The sequence below is a fragment of the Lissotriton vulgaris genome, chromosome 4_1 (assembly GCF_964263255.1).
Source record: "Lissotriton vulgaris chromosome 4_1, aLisVul1.2, whole genome shotgun sequence".
Taxonomy (NCBI): Eukaryota; Metazoa; Chordata; class Amphibia; order Caudata; family Salamandridae; genus Lissotriton; species Lissotriton vulgaris.
Window position 1 is genome coordinate 159,536,300 of NC_141691.1, and position 17,680 is coordinate 159,553,979.

The following is a 17,680-nucleotide window of genomic DNA, read 5'->3' on the forward strand; positions in this document are numbered from 1 at the left end:
TCCCTTTAACTTTGTTTATAAAGAAGCCAGAAAGTTCTTCGCACTGTGCGTCAGACACTATCAGATTACCTGTGCCTCCCGGGGCTTTAGTCATGTCTTTTACCAGGGAAAAAATCGTTTTGGAACGATTTGTGCTTGAAATGATTAGGTCAGTATAGTAGCTGGCTTTAGTTTTCTTTATAAGCTTATGATAAGCTTTAGTGGCCATTCTGAATTTAGTTTTAGCTAGGGGATCATACGATCGTCTCCAGGTACGTTCTAGGAGCTTACAGTGCTTTTTAGTTTCCGTAAGAGTCTCCGAGTACCAGGGGTGGGTCTGAACTCGCCTAGGTCTGGAGTATTTCATGGGGATAAAATGGTCTAGAGAGTTATTTATCCACTCTCTGTAAGCATAATCTGCTTCATCCATGTTACCTGACCACACAGGACGGGTCTGGTTAAGCCTAGCTTCAAACTGAACTTTATCTAGGTTGTTCCAGGGACGCCTCCGAAAAGAGGGAGGAGGGATCTCCCTACCATTGACTGGAATCCTAACTGAAACGGACACCAAAAAGTGGTCGGTCCAGCTAAGAGGGCTAGGGGATTCTGCTGTAACTTCCTCAATATTAGTAAAAACTGGATCAAGGAGATGGCCTGCCTGATGAGAGGGTCCCACAATCAGTTGGCGAAGCTGACAAGCTTCTAGGTCGCCAAGAAACTTTGATATATTGGGGGAGTCTTGACGCTCGAGGTGAAGATTGAAATCACCAAAGATACTAAAGTTAGCTGATTGAAGCGCCAGTGACGAAGTAGTTGCTAATAGCGACTCTTGAAATGCACTTGCTGATCCTGGGGGATGGTATACAAGGAGCCCTGTAAGAGTGAAAGTATCAGAGACTTTTATCTTAAATAGTGCGCATTCGCTATTAGATAAACTAATGGCCTTAAGGGTGCAAGTGTATTTAGACTTGTAAATCACCCCTAGTCCGCCACCCCTACCGATAGGTCTGTTTTGAACACATATATGATATTCAGGGGGGAGGGCCAGAGCTAGGGTAGCCGTAGAATCCTCAGAAAGCCATGTTTCTGTCAAAAACAGAACATCAGGCCTTTCATCTAGGAGGAGCTCATGAACGTCCTCATGGTGCTTTACCAAAGACCTGCAATTAAGACTTAGTATATGAAGCTTGGAAGAGCTAGTGGGCGCTAGGGTTGAACAAGATAGTGGAGAGCAAGCCTCAGAAGCCTTAAATCCACAATGAATGCAGTTTATGGTAGAGGACCCAGGGTGGCAAGCATGCGCCAGACACTTAATCTGAGGTCTAAGAGCAAGCAGCTCATCCCTGGCATAGGGCGCCATCAAAATCGACAATCAGGGATCTGGGCGACAGGCGACGGACCAGCGCGGACGGGCGCAGACGGGCTCGCCTTTGGCGAGCCTTCGGCGACCCGCCGCGCGGGTCCGCTGCGCGGGAGGTAGAGTCTCCGCCTAAATAGGCACCGGTCCCGCCTCTGGCGATAGAGTTACACCCTCGGGGGCCGTGCAGCAAGGTCAGGTACGCCCTCCACACAATCGGCACAAGCCGTGGTGGAACGGGGCGGCGACCTGGAGGAAACAGGAGTAAGTGCGAGTAAGATTAACTCGGGAAGCGCTAATGAGGAGTTTTAAAATACATAACAATTTGCCAACACATTTAAAACCAAAGGAGCAGAGCGCCGTTACAGTGCCTCGCGTTTCTGGCAAGTCTGGCAAGTCCCCCTGCGACGGGGGATGTCCAGGATGAGTCGTGCTGAGGCGTTCTGAATCCGCTGGAGTCTCTTCTGGAGTTTGGCGGTGGTTCCGGTGTAGAGGGAGTTGCCGTAGTCCAGACGGCTGGTGACGAGGGCCTGGGTGATCGTCTTCCTGGTCTCGGTGGGGATCCACCGGAAGATCTTACGTAGCATACGCAGTATGTTGAAGCATGACGAGGAGACGGCGTTGACTTGTCTGGTCATGGAGAGGGATGAGTCCAGGATGAAGCCCAGGTTGCGTGCGTGGTCTGTTGGTTTGGGTGCGCTGCCCAGGGCGGGGTGCCACCAGGAGTTGTCCCAGGCGGAGGGTGAAGATCCCAGGATGAGGACTTCCGTCTTGTCCGAGTTCAGTTTCAGGCGGCTGTTTATATAGCGCACTACTCACCCGGAGGGTCTCAAGGCGCTAGGGGAGGGGGGGTCCGCTACTGCTCAAAGAGCCAGGTCTTGAGCTGCTTCCTGAAGGCGAGTTGGTCTTGGGTCAGGCAGAGGTGGGTCGGGAGGGAGTTCCAAGTCTTGGCGGCCAGGTAGGAGAAGGACCTTCCTCCTGTGGTGGCTCTTCGGATGCGGGGGACGGCGGCGAGGGCGTGGCCGGTCGATCGAAGCTAGCGTGTGGGAGCGTAGAAGTTGAGGCGGCTGTTGAGGTATCCTGGGCCTTGGTTGTGTAGGGCTTTGTGTGCGTGGGTGAGGAGATGGAAGGTGATTCTCTTGTTGACCGGGAGCTAGTGCAGATCTCTCAGGTGTCCGGAGATGTGGCTGCGACGGGGGATGTCCAGGATGAGTCGTGCTGAGGCGTTCTGAATCCGCTGGAGTCTCTTCTGGAGTTTGGCGGTGGTTCCGGTGTAGAGGGAGTTGCCGTAGTCCAGACGGCTGGTGACGAGGGCCTGGGTGATCGTCTTCCTGGTCTCGGTGGGGATCCACCGGAAGATCTTACGTAGCATACGCAGTATGTTGAAGCATGACGAGGAGACGGCGTTGACTTGTCTGGTCATGGAGAGGGATGAGTCCAGGATGAAGCCCAGGTTGCGTGCGTGGTCTGTTGGTTTGGGTGCGCTGCCCAGGGCGGGGTGCCACCAGGAGTTGTCCCAGGCGGAGGGTGAAGATCCCAGGATGAGGACTTCCGTCTTGTCCGAGTTCAGTTTCAGGCGGCTGTTCATCATCCACTTGGCTACGTCTGTCATCCCTTCGTGTAGGTTGGCTCTGGCGGTGGCGGGGTCGTTGATGAGGGAGAGGATTAGCTGGGTGTCATCGGCGTAGGAGATGATGTTGAGGTTGTGTTGGCGTGCGATGGCTGCGAGGGGGCTCATGTAGACGTTGAAGAGGGTTGGGCTGAGCGAGGAGCCTTGAGGAACGCCGCAGATGACTTTGGTGGCTTCTGATCTGAACGGGGGGAGGCGGACTCTCTGTGTCCTTCTGGCGAGGAACAAGATGATCCATTCCAGTGCCTTCTCCTGGATTCCGACGTTGCTGAGGCGCTGCACTAGGGTACGGTGGCAGACAGTGTCGAAGGCCGTGGAGAGGTCTAGGAGGATGAGGGCCGCTGTTTCTCCGTTGTCGAGCAGGGCTCGGATGTCATCGGTGGCTGCGATCAGGGCGGTCTCGGTGCTGTGGTTGGCCCGGAAGCCAGACTGCGAGAGGTCGAGGGATCCGTTCGACTCGAGGAAGACGGCCAGCTGCTTGTTGACTGTCTTCTCGATGACTAAAGCTTCGTATACAGTGGTTTATGATTTCGGGCTGACTTGAGATTGACCCCAGTTCCCCGGGAAATCCTACTGTCTGTAGAGAAATTAAAAAACAAAGGAAGAGAGTGAAAAGGAGCGGGGGAGAGGACACACCTGTTGTTTGGTGCATAATTTCCAGGAAGGAGCAGATAGGATACTATTTGGCACACCAGGGCCCATTTAGAGGACCACATGGCTGGCACAAACTCAAGTCTAAGCAGACCAAAGCCAACTTCTTCAGGAACTTGTTTAGCCTCGAGAGGGGATGAAGAAATCTAGAAACCATGATAAACAGCAATCCATTTTTTTTTAAATAGCTGTACTTCACAAATGGTTGAGTGATCCACTGTTCAGAAAGTTACCAGTTCGATTCTTTGACAGGGTCCTCCTTATGTTCAGATACACAGAAGTTGTACACAGTGCAAGTCTTATTATGCTTCTTTCTAATATCCATTTCACCCTTTACAGTCTTGGGCTTTTTCAAGGCTGTGAAAGAAATGCATTGTATCTTAAGAATCCAGATGCAGGCGTCCCTTACATGTGGTGTTTGTTGAAACAGGTCAACTGATATACCATTAAAGAAAAATCAGCTAAACATGTGGCAACTATACACACATTGGGGCCGATTAGGATGGAGGATTCTCCGCATCCTCCGGGCCGGCGGTGGCTTCCGCCGGCCCGGAGGATGTGGAGAATCCTCTGCGGAGCCTCAAAAGACCCACCGCCAAATTAGGATGGCTGGTGGGTCTTGGATTCCGTCCGCAGCTTTTCCGCCGCGGTCGGTTTCCGACCGCGGCGGAAAAGCACTAACATGGCTGGCGGTGTCTATCAGACACCGCCAGCCATATTAGGATGGTGTAAAAGTAATGCTTTTCCGCGGCGGCTTTTCTGCCGTGGAAAAGCATACGGACAATCACTTCGGGGGCCCGTTGCGGGCCCCCTGAGTGAAGGGGGAGTGGGGGGTGCACATGGGGGTATGGTACCACCCTGCATTTGCGTGCACAAAGCAGCAGGCACCGCGCGCTGCCTGCCGCTTTGTCCACGCAAATGCGATGCATGCATTTTTAACATTGCGGCGGGTGCAGCTTGAAGCTGCTCCCGCCTCAATGTTAAATATAGGGGATGTGACCGCCACCCTGGCGGTCACATCCTAATTGCAATGGAGGGAACTCCGCAGCCTCTGCGGGAGTTCCCTCCTCCTCGGGGATCGCGGACGGACTCAAGTCCGTCCGCGATCCTAATCGACCCCATTGTGTGGTGCTGAAGTGCATAACCACGAGCCAAGGTATTTGTCATACCGGTAAATAAATATATAAAGCAAGCAAAACAAATTTACTGTGAGAAACTGCTTTTAGGAAGGGAATATGGATCTATTTACACTCCTATTTGGCTCGTGTGGTCTATTCATTCCAGTGGAGCCTCATCAAATATAGAAGTTATGTGGGAACACTGCATGCTAGGGCTGTTTCACCCAGAGATATCACCTGCTTCAAACTGGTGAAGCCTCCCAGTGAAAAACATACGGGGATCTGTAGAGGAACTCTGATTTCCAGGGCAATCCCCAAAATCTCCTAATGTCTGTTATCCCCTTACCCTTGAATTAGTGACGCCCTCCCATTTTTGCCCCCCAGTAATGTCAGTAATAGTAAATTGGGGAGAGGTTTTTATACCAAGCTTGGTTCCAGCGCACCCCTTTCTTCTTTTACCCTAGTATTCCTGCCTCTTTATCACACTTACAGTTTCTTTTTTCAGCCTAGCTTTCTATCTTTGTCAGTGTTGTCCTTGTCCTATGGTTGTCTTCCTCAGTCGCTCAACCTTTTCTGCCTTTCTCTCTCATGCTCTGGATCAACGTCGGATTATGAAGAAAGGAAGGGCTGCCAAAAGTGACTGCCGGTGCCCACAACATGCCACCAGTGTGGCACCAGAACACTGAAGTCAGTATATGGTCTGACGTAAATGTTGTGCTCTAAATATCTCTTACTAATTATAAGCCCATTACGGTTGTTAATAAGAGAAAACCGACACCCAGTCGCGTGATATTTTCGTGAATGATATTTCAGACACAATATTGATATAGATCTTGTATTTGTAAACAATATTTACATACTACCCTTCAATGGAGGTGTCCATCATTATTAAAATATATTCTCCACTATCGCACTCTGTGGCTGTGCTGGGGTTTGTATTGAAACCCTTTCAAATATCCTGCTAAATTTCTGGGGAAATTTATTTTATAAAACGCATTTAAGATTGCACGGTTGTAAGTTGCTCAACTGGCATTTGTGAGCAGTCAGCGATATTTAAATGAGACCTCGTGTATTCTTGTGGAAGGAAATTCATCTTGCTTCAGACTCTGCATCCAGGCAACAGCACGGGCAGCCTTCAAACATCAGCTCTGCAGGGTGCCAATCGTTTTATGATCTGCAATTAAAAATCTCATTAAAGTCATATAAGAGAAACAGCCTCCTTTAGACATGTCTTGGATCATTTAGACTAGAGGATGTTGTCTGGTCCCTCTGCGAATACTTCCTCTTCTTTCGAGTTTTGGTTCCACACTGTTCCATTTATCCAATACTTTTTGATCTCAATAGCCCACTTTCAACTTCTTCCAAATCCCTTTTTATTTGACATTTTGGTTTATGCCATTTCCTGAATACTATTCAAGTAAATCCCTGTCCTATGTTAGTTTGTTTGCTGCTTGTTCCGGACACATTAAGGGCCATATGTATCAAAAAGTTATTTTGCGATTCTCAAATAGCAATTTTTTGTGAATCGCTATTTGAGAATCGCAAAATGCTATATATGTAGGATTAGCAAATAATTTTGCGAATCCTACATATCCCTTAATTGCGAATTGCAAATTGTGATTCGCAATTAAGGAATAGCTTCCCATTCATTCCTATGGGCCTAGAGGCCCCTAGGAATGAATGGGGAGATATTCGCAATTTGCGATTCTCAATTAGAGAATCGCAAATTGTGAATGCAAATTCAAGGGTGCCAGGGTGCCAAAAGGACACCCTGTTGCACCCCTGAAATGTACATATGTGCACATGTGGCACACATACATGCCCTAAGGGCTTGTATGGGTGCCCCATGGCACTTTGAAAAATGCAAAAAAGTGAATTTTTCAAAGGGATCGCAAATTACCACCAACTTGTAGTTGGTGGTAATTTGCGATTCCTTATGGCCAAATTGCACATTTTCGGTGCCTCTTACATTGCATTTAAGGAATCGCAATTTGCGATTCCTTAAATGCAATCGCAAAATAAGGAATCGCTATTTTGCATTTCCTTATTTTGTGAGGCTGTTACATCCCACTTACCTGAATTGCGATCGCAAACGCCAAAATTCTGCGAATTTTGGCGTTTGCGAATAAAATTTTGTATCATACATATGGTCCTAAATCTCTTTTTTTCTAAAAAGGTTTTATTCGCAATGCCAGCTCCATTAAACAGTATGCATGCAGTCAATACACAAGATGTATGGTGCATACACTTTAAGACATCAACCCCAAACACCATCAATCCCTGCTTAAAACAAAGGTTCAAGGGATCGCTCCCGTCTGTTGTGTCAGTAGGCAAGACTCAGCAAAACGGAGTAAACTAAGCCATGATTAGAACGCATTATTGTATTGTATTCATTTGCCCCAGATTCTGTGATGTTTTGCAGAGCAGCCTCTGACTAGGAGACAACCTCCTCTACCAATGCACACCTATGCATACCGTACTGCCATTCTCCCAGAGTTGGCAATTAGATAACCAATGCCCACCAGAAGTCGTGCACACCTTCATATAATTCCGAACAAGGCGGCATTTGGCTACAGTGAGACAGCATATCCTGGTATGCCCTCTACATAGGGCGGTACATGAAAATCACAAAAGGTAATGAGTGGAATACTTACAGTTTGTCTGACCACTAGCATCCCAACCCATCGTTCTTTTGCTCAACATGCCACCTCAGTTTGGACCCAGCCATATACAAATCAGTCTCGACCCTGCACCTCATGGGAACAGTATGGCCGGAACTGCCAGGCCAGGTCCTCCCTGAACCGAAACACAAGCAACCCAGGACTGGTTTTGCCCGAGTTATGGGCTCATCAGCCTGATACTGCTTCGTTCCATTGACACATTGAGCATGGGACCCATGCCACTTAGGGCGATACATGCAACACATAAAAGATTATGGGAGGAATTCTTGCAATTTGTCTAAATATCCCTGCTGGCTAGAGGGATGAATGTAATTGTCGGTTGATTGTACATTCCATAAAAAAAAGGTTTTCAGGTATTTACTGCTTACGAATGCCCCAGACACCTACAAATCCGACTTGGTGGCAATACCCGAGTTCCAACCCATAGAGGCAAACATTACTATGGAGTTAAGTGGACAGAAGTGGATATCAGGAGGTGTACCAGTCCTTAATTGTGAACTTCCCTATCCATTCACCCCCCTTAGAGAAAAGGGGAAGGAAGACTTGGGAATCTGGATGACGATGAGTGGACCAAGACTGGTCGGATCGGGCTTCCCAGCGCTATCGTAATGAGAGGAGTGAGTGAGTTAAAGGAGAATAGGACAGAGTTATGAGGAAAGATATGTCTTAAGTTTCTTTCTGAACCTCACAAATCGTCCTCCAAGCTGAGGCTGGAAGTCAGAGCGTTCCAAAGCCTAGGTGCGAGTTAGGCAATAGACCTGCACCCACTTCTAGCTTTCTTAATTCTGGAGACAAAAAGCAGTCTACAGTTGTTTGATCGCAAGTCCCTATTGGCATGGTATGGGATGGCCATTTGCAGCAGAACAGATAGGCCTGTGTTATGCTATGCCTGATATAAAATGCAGAGTGCTTTAAATTGTACTCTGCAGCTTATGGGCAGCCAGTGAAGCGTTTTAGGCGCAGTGCCAGCCGATTGTGTTTTCTGAATACCGAACTAGTATCGGAGCGCGGCGGCATTTTGAGTGATCTGAAATTTATTTATTACTGATTTTGAGCAGCCTAAATACAGCGAGTTGCCGTAATCAAGGCGGGACAAGATTAGCCCTTGAATCACGATTCTGTGTGATTCTACCAGGAGCCATTTCAAAACCGTTCTTCGGGCTCTCAGCAGACCAAAACAACTGACAGCCACCTTCTTTGCTTGGTCATCCCTATGCCTTTTATTTCTGACTTAGAAGATGCACTCCCGCCTAAGGCAGATGTCCAGATGATCTGATCCCAAAGCATTGGGTAATTTACTAGGTCCAGAACATCAGTTTTACCACCATTCAATTTCATACAGCTGGATGCTATCTACTCAGATACTTTTGCTAAGAAGCTGTTGAGTCTCCTGAAAACAGAGTCCATATTTAGTGGTGGCATAACAATGTTATGTTATGTTATCATAATTTCTATAGCGCACTACTACCCGTAGGTGTCTAGGCGCTTCTGGACCACATGCTGCACAAAAAAGCTTGGTTCCTAAATAGCCATGTTTTGAGGTTTTTCCTAAACTCCAACATTGACGATGTCTTTCTAAGAGTAAGCGGGAGAGAGTTCCAGAGGCTAATGGTACTGTGACTAAAACTCCTGCCACCCCATTTAGTCGCCTAATCCTGTAAGTAGGCATTAAGAAGGCGGTAGCCAAACAAAGTTGTCTGGAAGGGGAATACCAGTTAAAAATCTGCCAAAGAAATCGTGGGCCCACTTTCTGTAAAGCCTTATGTGCTAGACACAAGGCTTTAAATCTTACGCGATGAGCAACAGGCAGCCAATGCAGCTTTCGAATTCCAGCCCTAGTCGACTGGTATTTAGGGACATTAAGTACCAATCTGGCAGCAGCATTCTGCACTGACTGCAGTCTTCTAAGTTGACTAGACTGTAAATTGATGTATAAGGCATTACAGTATTCGAGTTTAGTCAGCACAAGGGAGGTTAAAACAGTTTTTCTTGCACTTACCGGAACAAATGGAAGGATTTTGCGCACTGTTCTAATGGTGAGAAATGCAGAGGACACCACCTTAGAGACGTGGGCTTTAAATTTCAACTTCTCATCGATTATAACCCCCAGGTTTTTAGCTTTCGCTACAGGTGTAGGAGGGGGGCCCAGTACGCTAGGCCACCATACTGGGGACCAAAGAGGAGTTAATTTACCAAAAAGCACAACCTCAGTTTTACTCGAGTTGAGCTTCAAGCAATGTTTACTCATCCAAGAACTCAAGGCTATCATACATTCGTAGAGATTATTAGCATGACCTCTTTATCAATGGTTGAGATAACCAATTGAGCATCATCTGCGTACGAAGTCGGAATCATGTTAAAACTTCTAATCAGAGGCGCAAGTTCTGACACATAAATATTAAAAAGTGTGGGGCTCAGCGAGGTACCCCACACGGCAATGTAAAAGGTGAGGATTTAATATCGCCTAATTGCACTATCTGAGACCTGTCTGATAAAAAAGATGTTAAAATCGACAGAGCTTTTCCTCCCAAGCCAATAGTTTTCAGCCGTTCTATCAGAAGAATATGGTCCACGGTATCAAATGCCGCGGACAAATCATGGAGGATCAGAGCTGCTGATCCCCCGCCATCTAAAGCAGCACAAATCTCCTCTGTAGTCTTAATTAGGGCAGTTTCAGTGCTATGGCAGGAACGAAAGCCAAATTGGCTATGATCGAGAGTCATTTTTCAGAATATGCGAGGAAAGTTCCGTATTAAGGATTTTCTCCATTATTTTAGCAGGCAGCGGAAGTCTCGCAATAGGCCTGTAATTAGCTGGATCCATTACATCAAGATTTTTTTTTTAAAATAATGGAAGTAGTCAGGCCTGTTTCCACAAACAGTGGAAAATGCCTTTGTAAAGCATTTGATTATAAATGCCAGATAGATGAGGGCTAATAATGTGGCTAAGGGTATGGAGTAATCTAGGAGGACAAGGGTCATCCGGAGAACACAATTTAGTTTTAATAAGGACGGAAGCGACCTGCTCAGGGGAAGTAGCAGGGAAATCCATTAATGATGTTGTGACTTTGACTCCCTGATCTGGGTCAACATTTTGAGAAAAGTGTCAGTCAAATTGATTAAAAATCTAATCTACCTTAGTTTTAAAAGTCTGAGCTAAAAGATTACAGAAGTCTTGAGTACAAATCTGGTTGCTATCCTTTTTCGAGGAAGTCATATCTGATATGACTGAGAAAAGTTCCTTGCTGGAATTCCCCGCCATCTCTATTTTCTGTGTATAATAAACACACTTCTCTGTAATAATTTTATTTTTATATTTTGCTGACATAAGCTTATATGGTTCTTTTTCCGTTATATCATAATGTTTCCGCCATAGTCTTTCTTGTCTCCTACATGCCTGTTTATCGAGTCTTAAGGCTTCAGTGAACCATAAGGCCGACTGGTTTTTCCTGTTTCTATTGATCTTAGACATGGGAGCTGCTTTAGTAAAATTAAGGTCTAGCCAGGAGGTATAGCCTCTCGCTGACCCATCTGCCTCCAACTCAAGGTGGGTGTCGTCCGCATAAGATACCATCTTGTACCAAAGGAACATATGATATCTGATAGGGGGCGTACATAAATGTTAAAAAGCGTAGGGCTCAAGGATGAGCCCTGCAGGACACCACAATACAACTGGTTGCTGGATGGGAAGAATAGCCCCTCGCTGACCTGGAAACCTTATTTATCCAGAAATGAGCCAACCACTTCTGGGCCTTCCCCGTAAAACCAGCTTCTTTCAATCAACGGATAAGGGTGTGGTGGGAGACCATATCGAAAATGGTGATCGGGTCCAGGAGGATCAGTGCCACCGATCCACCCTGGTCGAGGACCACCGTCATATCCTCTGTGGTCCTTAGAAGAGCTCTCTCTGTGCTACAGGCCGCGTGAAAACCTGTCTGGGTAGGGTGAAGAATGGTGTTTGTTTCCAGATGGTTAGTGATGTAGCTGTTGATCAATTTCTCTAGAGTTTTGCTAACACCAGGCAGAGGGGTGATGGGTCTATAATTTTCTATTATCTCAGGGTCTAGATTGGATTTCTTTAATAAAGGACAGATGATGGCATGTTTCCATTCCGCCGGAACACTGCAGCTCTTCAGGGAAAGATTAAACAAATCCATCAGAGCAGTAATCATTGGGGTCGATATAGACCATCAAATTATGTTGTGTAATCATTGGGAAACATATTGTGAATTATATGTTTCTCACTGTCTAGAAGCATATCCAGTTTGGAAGCACTACCTATATATTTACACTAAAATGGGCCTGTTCAGAAAAAAAAACTACAGGCAGAGAGGTACAGCTCAACCTGGACTAAATATGACATTTGTATTTTCTTCTCAATACTCAATAGGAGTATGCCTGGAGAGCTATGCCAGGGGGAAGTTCCAAGGGCTCCTATCCCTGCACAATGAAGACGTGCATGCAGGGGGAATGGAGCCTCCTGTGCAAATACAAATGTTTCATTTTTTTTTTCTTCTGGAACTAGAGTTACTCCAGATTTCTCTGACCATTTCCAGTTCAAAAGGGGTCAGAGTGGGGTTTGAAAGTGCACACAAAATACATGTAAGTAGGAGAAGTGTGGCTCACTGGTTAGAGGAGGCAGACCTGGAAGCAGAGGTCAGCCCGGGACCAGGGTTCAATTCCCGGCTCGGCGGGGTCTTGAGTCCTAAAAATGTCCATGGACTCGACAATTCTCGCTCCGGTGCCTACTCGATTCACGGGTTCACACTCTGCGACTCTGGGCAATAGCTTGCTTAATCTCCACAACGGCCCCTCGCGGCGGGATGCCTGGCTTTCACCTTGCGGATACCCTGCCGGGGTTATCTCACAGGGGAATACCAGGACGGGTTCCCTAAGCAAGCGCTTAGAAACCACTCGGTGATTTGCGCTATATAAATCCTGTACATTTACATTTACATTTCCAAAATGCCAAGGCAAACCATGCTCTGGAAAGGCAGTGTTCTGCCTCTTGAGAGGGATTTAGTACTGCAGATTTCTCTGCACTTGTGGCAGAGAAATCCAAAGTAGTAACTCCAAAAACCTCTTTGCGGCTGCCTGATGGTGTAATTTTTTTGTATTACTATTGTTGATTATAAATGCATGTTTATGACTGAATTTACTATTGTGAATAGACCCTAGGACTCGGTAGCTAGCACTGCAGGCACAGATCAGAGTATGTGTGGGCGTGGCTTGCAGATTATTTGCTGTGTCAATTTTGTTGTTTGTGGCTACCACATTAGTGCCCAGCATTGTTCCTTGCCTCTGAGTGCCTGTCAAGGTGTACAATAAACTCACCATTCTCTTTGATCTGGGACTTTTTTCCAGATGCACGGGAGATATCAGTTGCTCGGCTTTACTGTGGTGCCACCAACTGAGGCTTGACCTGGCCTGATATTTGCTTAACTACAATCACTAATAAACAAGTTCATATACATAGAAGACTGTGATAAAACACTATGAAAAATCTCCATCGTTTGTTTGTTTCCAACCTCTGCTAAATGATTATGATAGAGCGCTTGTTTTATTAAATTCTAGATAATGGTGTCCATAAATATTATCTTTATTAAAAACAAATCCCCACATTTGATTTATTTAATGAAATTTGCTTGCTGGATTTCTCTAGAAGTAAACCCTTACCTGGTAATCCAGTGTGAAAAAGAAAAAGTTTCTTCTGAAGTCCAGAAATACACTGGGAGTGCGGTTTTTGAAACAAGAGCGGTGTTCTACAGGAGGGACCTTGATGAGCCAATCGTTGTTCAGGTGAGATAACATTTGCCCGAGCACAAAACAAAGTGGCAGGAACCACTGACTAGAGACTAGAGGGTTGGTTATCATGCTTGTCCTATTTCTTTGCACCCTTGTCAATTTAATCAAACATCCGTACATTTATACCCCTGCAGTGGCGATAAAATCACAATAGGCCAGAAATAGTTGAAATATCTTGCTTTATTCCTTATGAAAACAGGTCCACAGGAATTCAGATTAAAATGAAGCCGATGCGATAACCGCCTTCTCTGCTCTGTCTCGCAACATTCCATACCTACAGTATTACCCCTTACAAATTCTATTCTGTAACATCCCAAAGGTTCTGTTCCTTTACGATTACTTACTGTATTGGCACAATATAACCTTCACAGAACAAAAAACAAACAAACACACACACATATATATATATATATATATATATATATATATATATATATATATATATCAAAAGACCACTCTTCACGCCGCTTTTCTAACGGCGCCCAAGCTTCCAAGGGTAAAGAGAGACGGACACTTTCAAATTTTCCTTTTTTACCGCAGTCGCAGGTAAAATTTATTCAGCATTTTTTCAACAAATGTGCATATCCGAACAGGTAATCCAAACGTGTTTCGGCGTTCTCAGACGCCTTGCTCGCTCTATATATATATATAGATAGATATGTGTGTGTAAAATATACAACAATTATTCAAATAAATCAGGAAAACAGTAATATAAAATATATACCTATGTAATATCTAGGTATAAGAATTTCTGAAATAGAATACCATTAAAACTCTACATAGTCAGTAAACGTTGCCGGTAATACAATTCTCCTTCCACTATGTTCAGAACAAAATAGATCAAAGTCAATTCTATCAGATTGCTGATAATTACAACTTTCAGTTTGCTGTTCCATACTATTTCCACCACACGCATCTTCATTGTCAATACCGATAGATGTACAAGGAAATTAACAATCACACGTGAAATGTGAATGATAACAATTAGTATCATCTTCTCCTACATCAGCATTGAGAATTTTTTCTGTTCCTGGTTTGAGTACAACACAACCTTTTTTCCACCAACCTCTTTTTTCCAATAAAACCGCACTACTGGACACTTTCAACACAGAAACAGATTTTGAGTACTTTGCTTCCACTTTCTTTGCTTTTATTCTATTTTATAATGACCCAATCACCAACAACAATAGCATTTTGTTCTACCTCTGTTAACTTGATTATGGTAAATTGTATTTTGTTTTTGTTATTCCACAATCTTTTTCTCTAACATGTAGTTTTTCATCCTTGATAACATCTGTTACCAAGTCCTTTTGTCTGTGAAACACAGGTGTAAGTGTAATGCAACCTGACCTACCCCTCAAAAAATATAATGGTGTATTTCCAGTTACAGAATGTGGAGAAATGTTTGCACCTTATAAACTTCTTTACACTTAGGTTTGATGCAACAGCCATTTACATCCCTTCTTTAAATCTATTTACCTTCTTAACAAGTCCATTAGAGGCAGGACTATGCAAAGGTGTTTTCTGTTGTTTAACACCATGTTTTGCAAAGAATGACAACATTCTCTGCAAAAATGGCTCTTTTCCATGTTCTGACGCTACAATTTCTGGATACCCCTCCTTTGAGAAAATGTATTTCATAAACGCACTTACTTTATCAGGTGTGATATTGCCAACAAACTCAAAGTGTATTTATTTAGTTTAGTAAGCTGTCAAAACAATAATATAATGCATTTCTTGGTCGAAACAAATATATGGACCTGCAAAGGTCTATTGGAAATTTCTACCATATGCATCTCCCCTTTCAAACACTACCAATGTTTATCTGATTTAAGACAATATACACAATTATCCACATGCAAATTTACCTCAGAGTCCATGCCTGCCCATCAATAATGTTTTCTTAGTAATTTGCTTGTGGGTGTTGAACCAGGATGGCTCTCATGTTTTAAAACAATGAGTTTCTCTTTGAGACCTGCAGGTCCAAAACTTACAGCATTTTGGAAAGGATTAACCGCGGCTTTAAACAGTAGACAAATTATATTTCCAACACTTTCGGCACATTTAGTATTGCTAGATATACAAGATACTAATAATAAGTATAAAGACTTGATTTCTATTGCTATTGCTTGTGCTAGGTTGGTTATTGCACAGACTTGGATCTCTAAGGAACCACCCAACATTATGGAGTGGTGGAATCTTATTAATGAAATACATACGATGGAACTTTCATTGGCCAAGCTAAGGGGTACTAAGGCATTGAAAGCGAGGCAAAACATTTGGGGTACTTTTATTTGATCTATATGTATCGGCAGCAACTAAACTAAAATGATTTACTTTTGGATGTACACTGTTATCCTCTGTATTTATGTAACCGTTAAATTTATGTTCGGATATTTTTGCCTCTGAAATTTGTATGCAATGTGATGTTGTTTTTTCTTTCCTGCAATAAAAAAAAAAAGAGACCTGCAGGTGGTATAAACAAATCATTTTGCATGAGAAAAAGTTCCCTCAATGGTCAATTCATCCCTGACCTGACAAAATTGTTTGATGACCCTTTCAAGATTCCAAATGGGCGGCCAACCTTTGATTACATGTTCCTTGGCTGTCTGCAATACAATATCTTTCTTCATAGCCTCTAACCACTCATCTTCAGTAATTACGCTTTTGGCCATTTGGATGGCATCAATCATAGCAACAACACATTTCTTCTCACTGTTACATTCATCTTCCTTACAGACTGGCAACATAGACAAACTATCAGCCCTAAAATGTAAGCCTCCTGAAATGTGTTTCATCTGAAAATCATTTTCTTTCAATTTAGTTTATTAGTCTGACTAATCTTGGGTGAAATTCCTTAAAGATGTGTGACCAACATCGTCTATCTTTGTTTTCAGAAATGTACATTTATCTTTGCTAACAGTGACTCCTTTACTTTCCAATATACTTAAAACATGATCTGAAATTGTATTATGTTCTTCAACACTTTTGATATGTATTATGACGTTGTCTTGAAATGTTTGCACTCCGTGTACCTGACCAAATAGGATATCCATTAATTTTTGAAAGACACTAGCGGCCGACGCTAGGACAAATGGCATGTGCAAGCACCCGAACGCACCAAAGGGTGTCACAAACATTTTGAGGTCATTTGAGTATTCAGATAATTTAACCTGATGATAGGCCGACTTTTAAATGAATGAATGAAGTCATGTATAGAGCGCATCTTTCACTCCGAGGAGCATATTGGCGCTAAAAGCGGGTGGGTTGAGGTCTGAAGGAAAGTAGAAAAATTATGGTGAAATAAGATGTTCCACTAATGGCTGCCAACATTTAATTGATCTTTGGTAAAGGGTGGTAATCATCCAGGATATGCTGGTTTAGTTGTTTCAAACTAGCACAGAGTTTCCTAATGTCTCCTGTGTTTTTTTTTGTGATCACAATATCTGAAATGCATTCTGATGAGTACCACTATGATGGGTGGAATCCATACACTGTGCCTACGGTATACAGACAACATGGTTAGGTCGCGCATTCAAGATCGCTTATATATACTTTAGTATATACTTATTATATACTTACATGTGTATGTACTTTGTGGGCTCTGGAGATCAGCCCTGGGACTTGTCTGCTTCCGCTTAGGGACTTTTTTTCCATTCAACTGCCTCTATTTAACTGTCTTGATAGGAAATGACTAGCAGAGGTCAGTAAAATACCAGAATTGCTTTCTGCTGAGGGACTTTCTTTTTTTTTATCAGGCAAATGTCTCTATTTAACTTTTTTGATAGAAAACGACCAGCAGAGGTCTGTAAAATACCAGAATTAGTTTAGCATTCTCTAGATTCTTCCACTAGCATCCGTAGACAATAATAATTTTATCAAATCTTATTTTTCAGTGATATGACCACTGAACGCCTTGATTTTATATTGAAAACAGAGCTTTGGACTATACCATTGTCAGCTGAAAGGCAATATTTCTCTCCATGTGTTCCCATACCTGGCATTTCACGCAGTTTGTTGCTTACTTTCCCTCCATGTTAAAGGACAGTAGATGTTTCATCACCCAGGCTAATGTGCTGCAAAGCTAAATACATATAAGGTCCCAAAGGCGAGACCGATTGCATTGCATATGCTTGTTTTAATTGATTGTTACTGAATAAGCCTACACGTAAACATTGTAGCTCTTAGAAAGAATATTGATCACCTTATCTGAGCACTGTAAAACTATTTTTTATCAGTCAATTTTACAAAAAGTAACAGTTGACTTTTGGGGGAAAAACTCACATTTTAGCTTTATACTAGGTAATGAAATTTTAGAAGAGGTTAATTCCTATAAATATTTAGGTCTTCTATTTATGAATAGTCTCAAATAAGATGCTTACTTCAATATAATAAATAATAAAGCTGTTGGCCAAGTATGCCTCATAGGCTCTGCATATTGATCCAAGTGTAATTTGGGA

At 43.7% G+C, this 17,680-nt stretch overlaps 1 protein-coding gene across 1 annotated transcript in view; it reads left to right on the forward strand.

Moving 5' to 3' along the window:
• The window catches only part of CAPN6 (calpain 6), a 521,958-nt gene that overhangs the window by 484,129 nt on the left and 20,149 nt on the right, over positions 1-17,680 (forward strand). Inside the window, exon 12 of the mRNA XM_086918437.1 lies at positions 13,078-13,214. Within this exon, the coding sequence (XP_086774563.1) occupies positions 13,078-13,214 (137 nt within the window). The remainder of the gene's footprint in view (positions 1-13,077; positions 13,215-17,680) is intronic.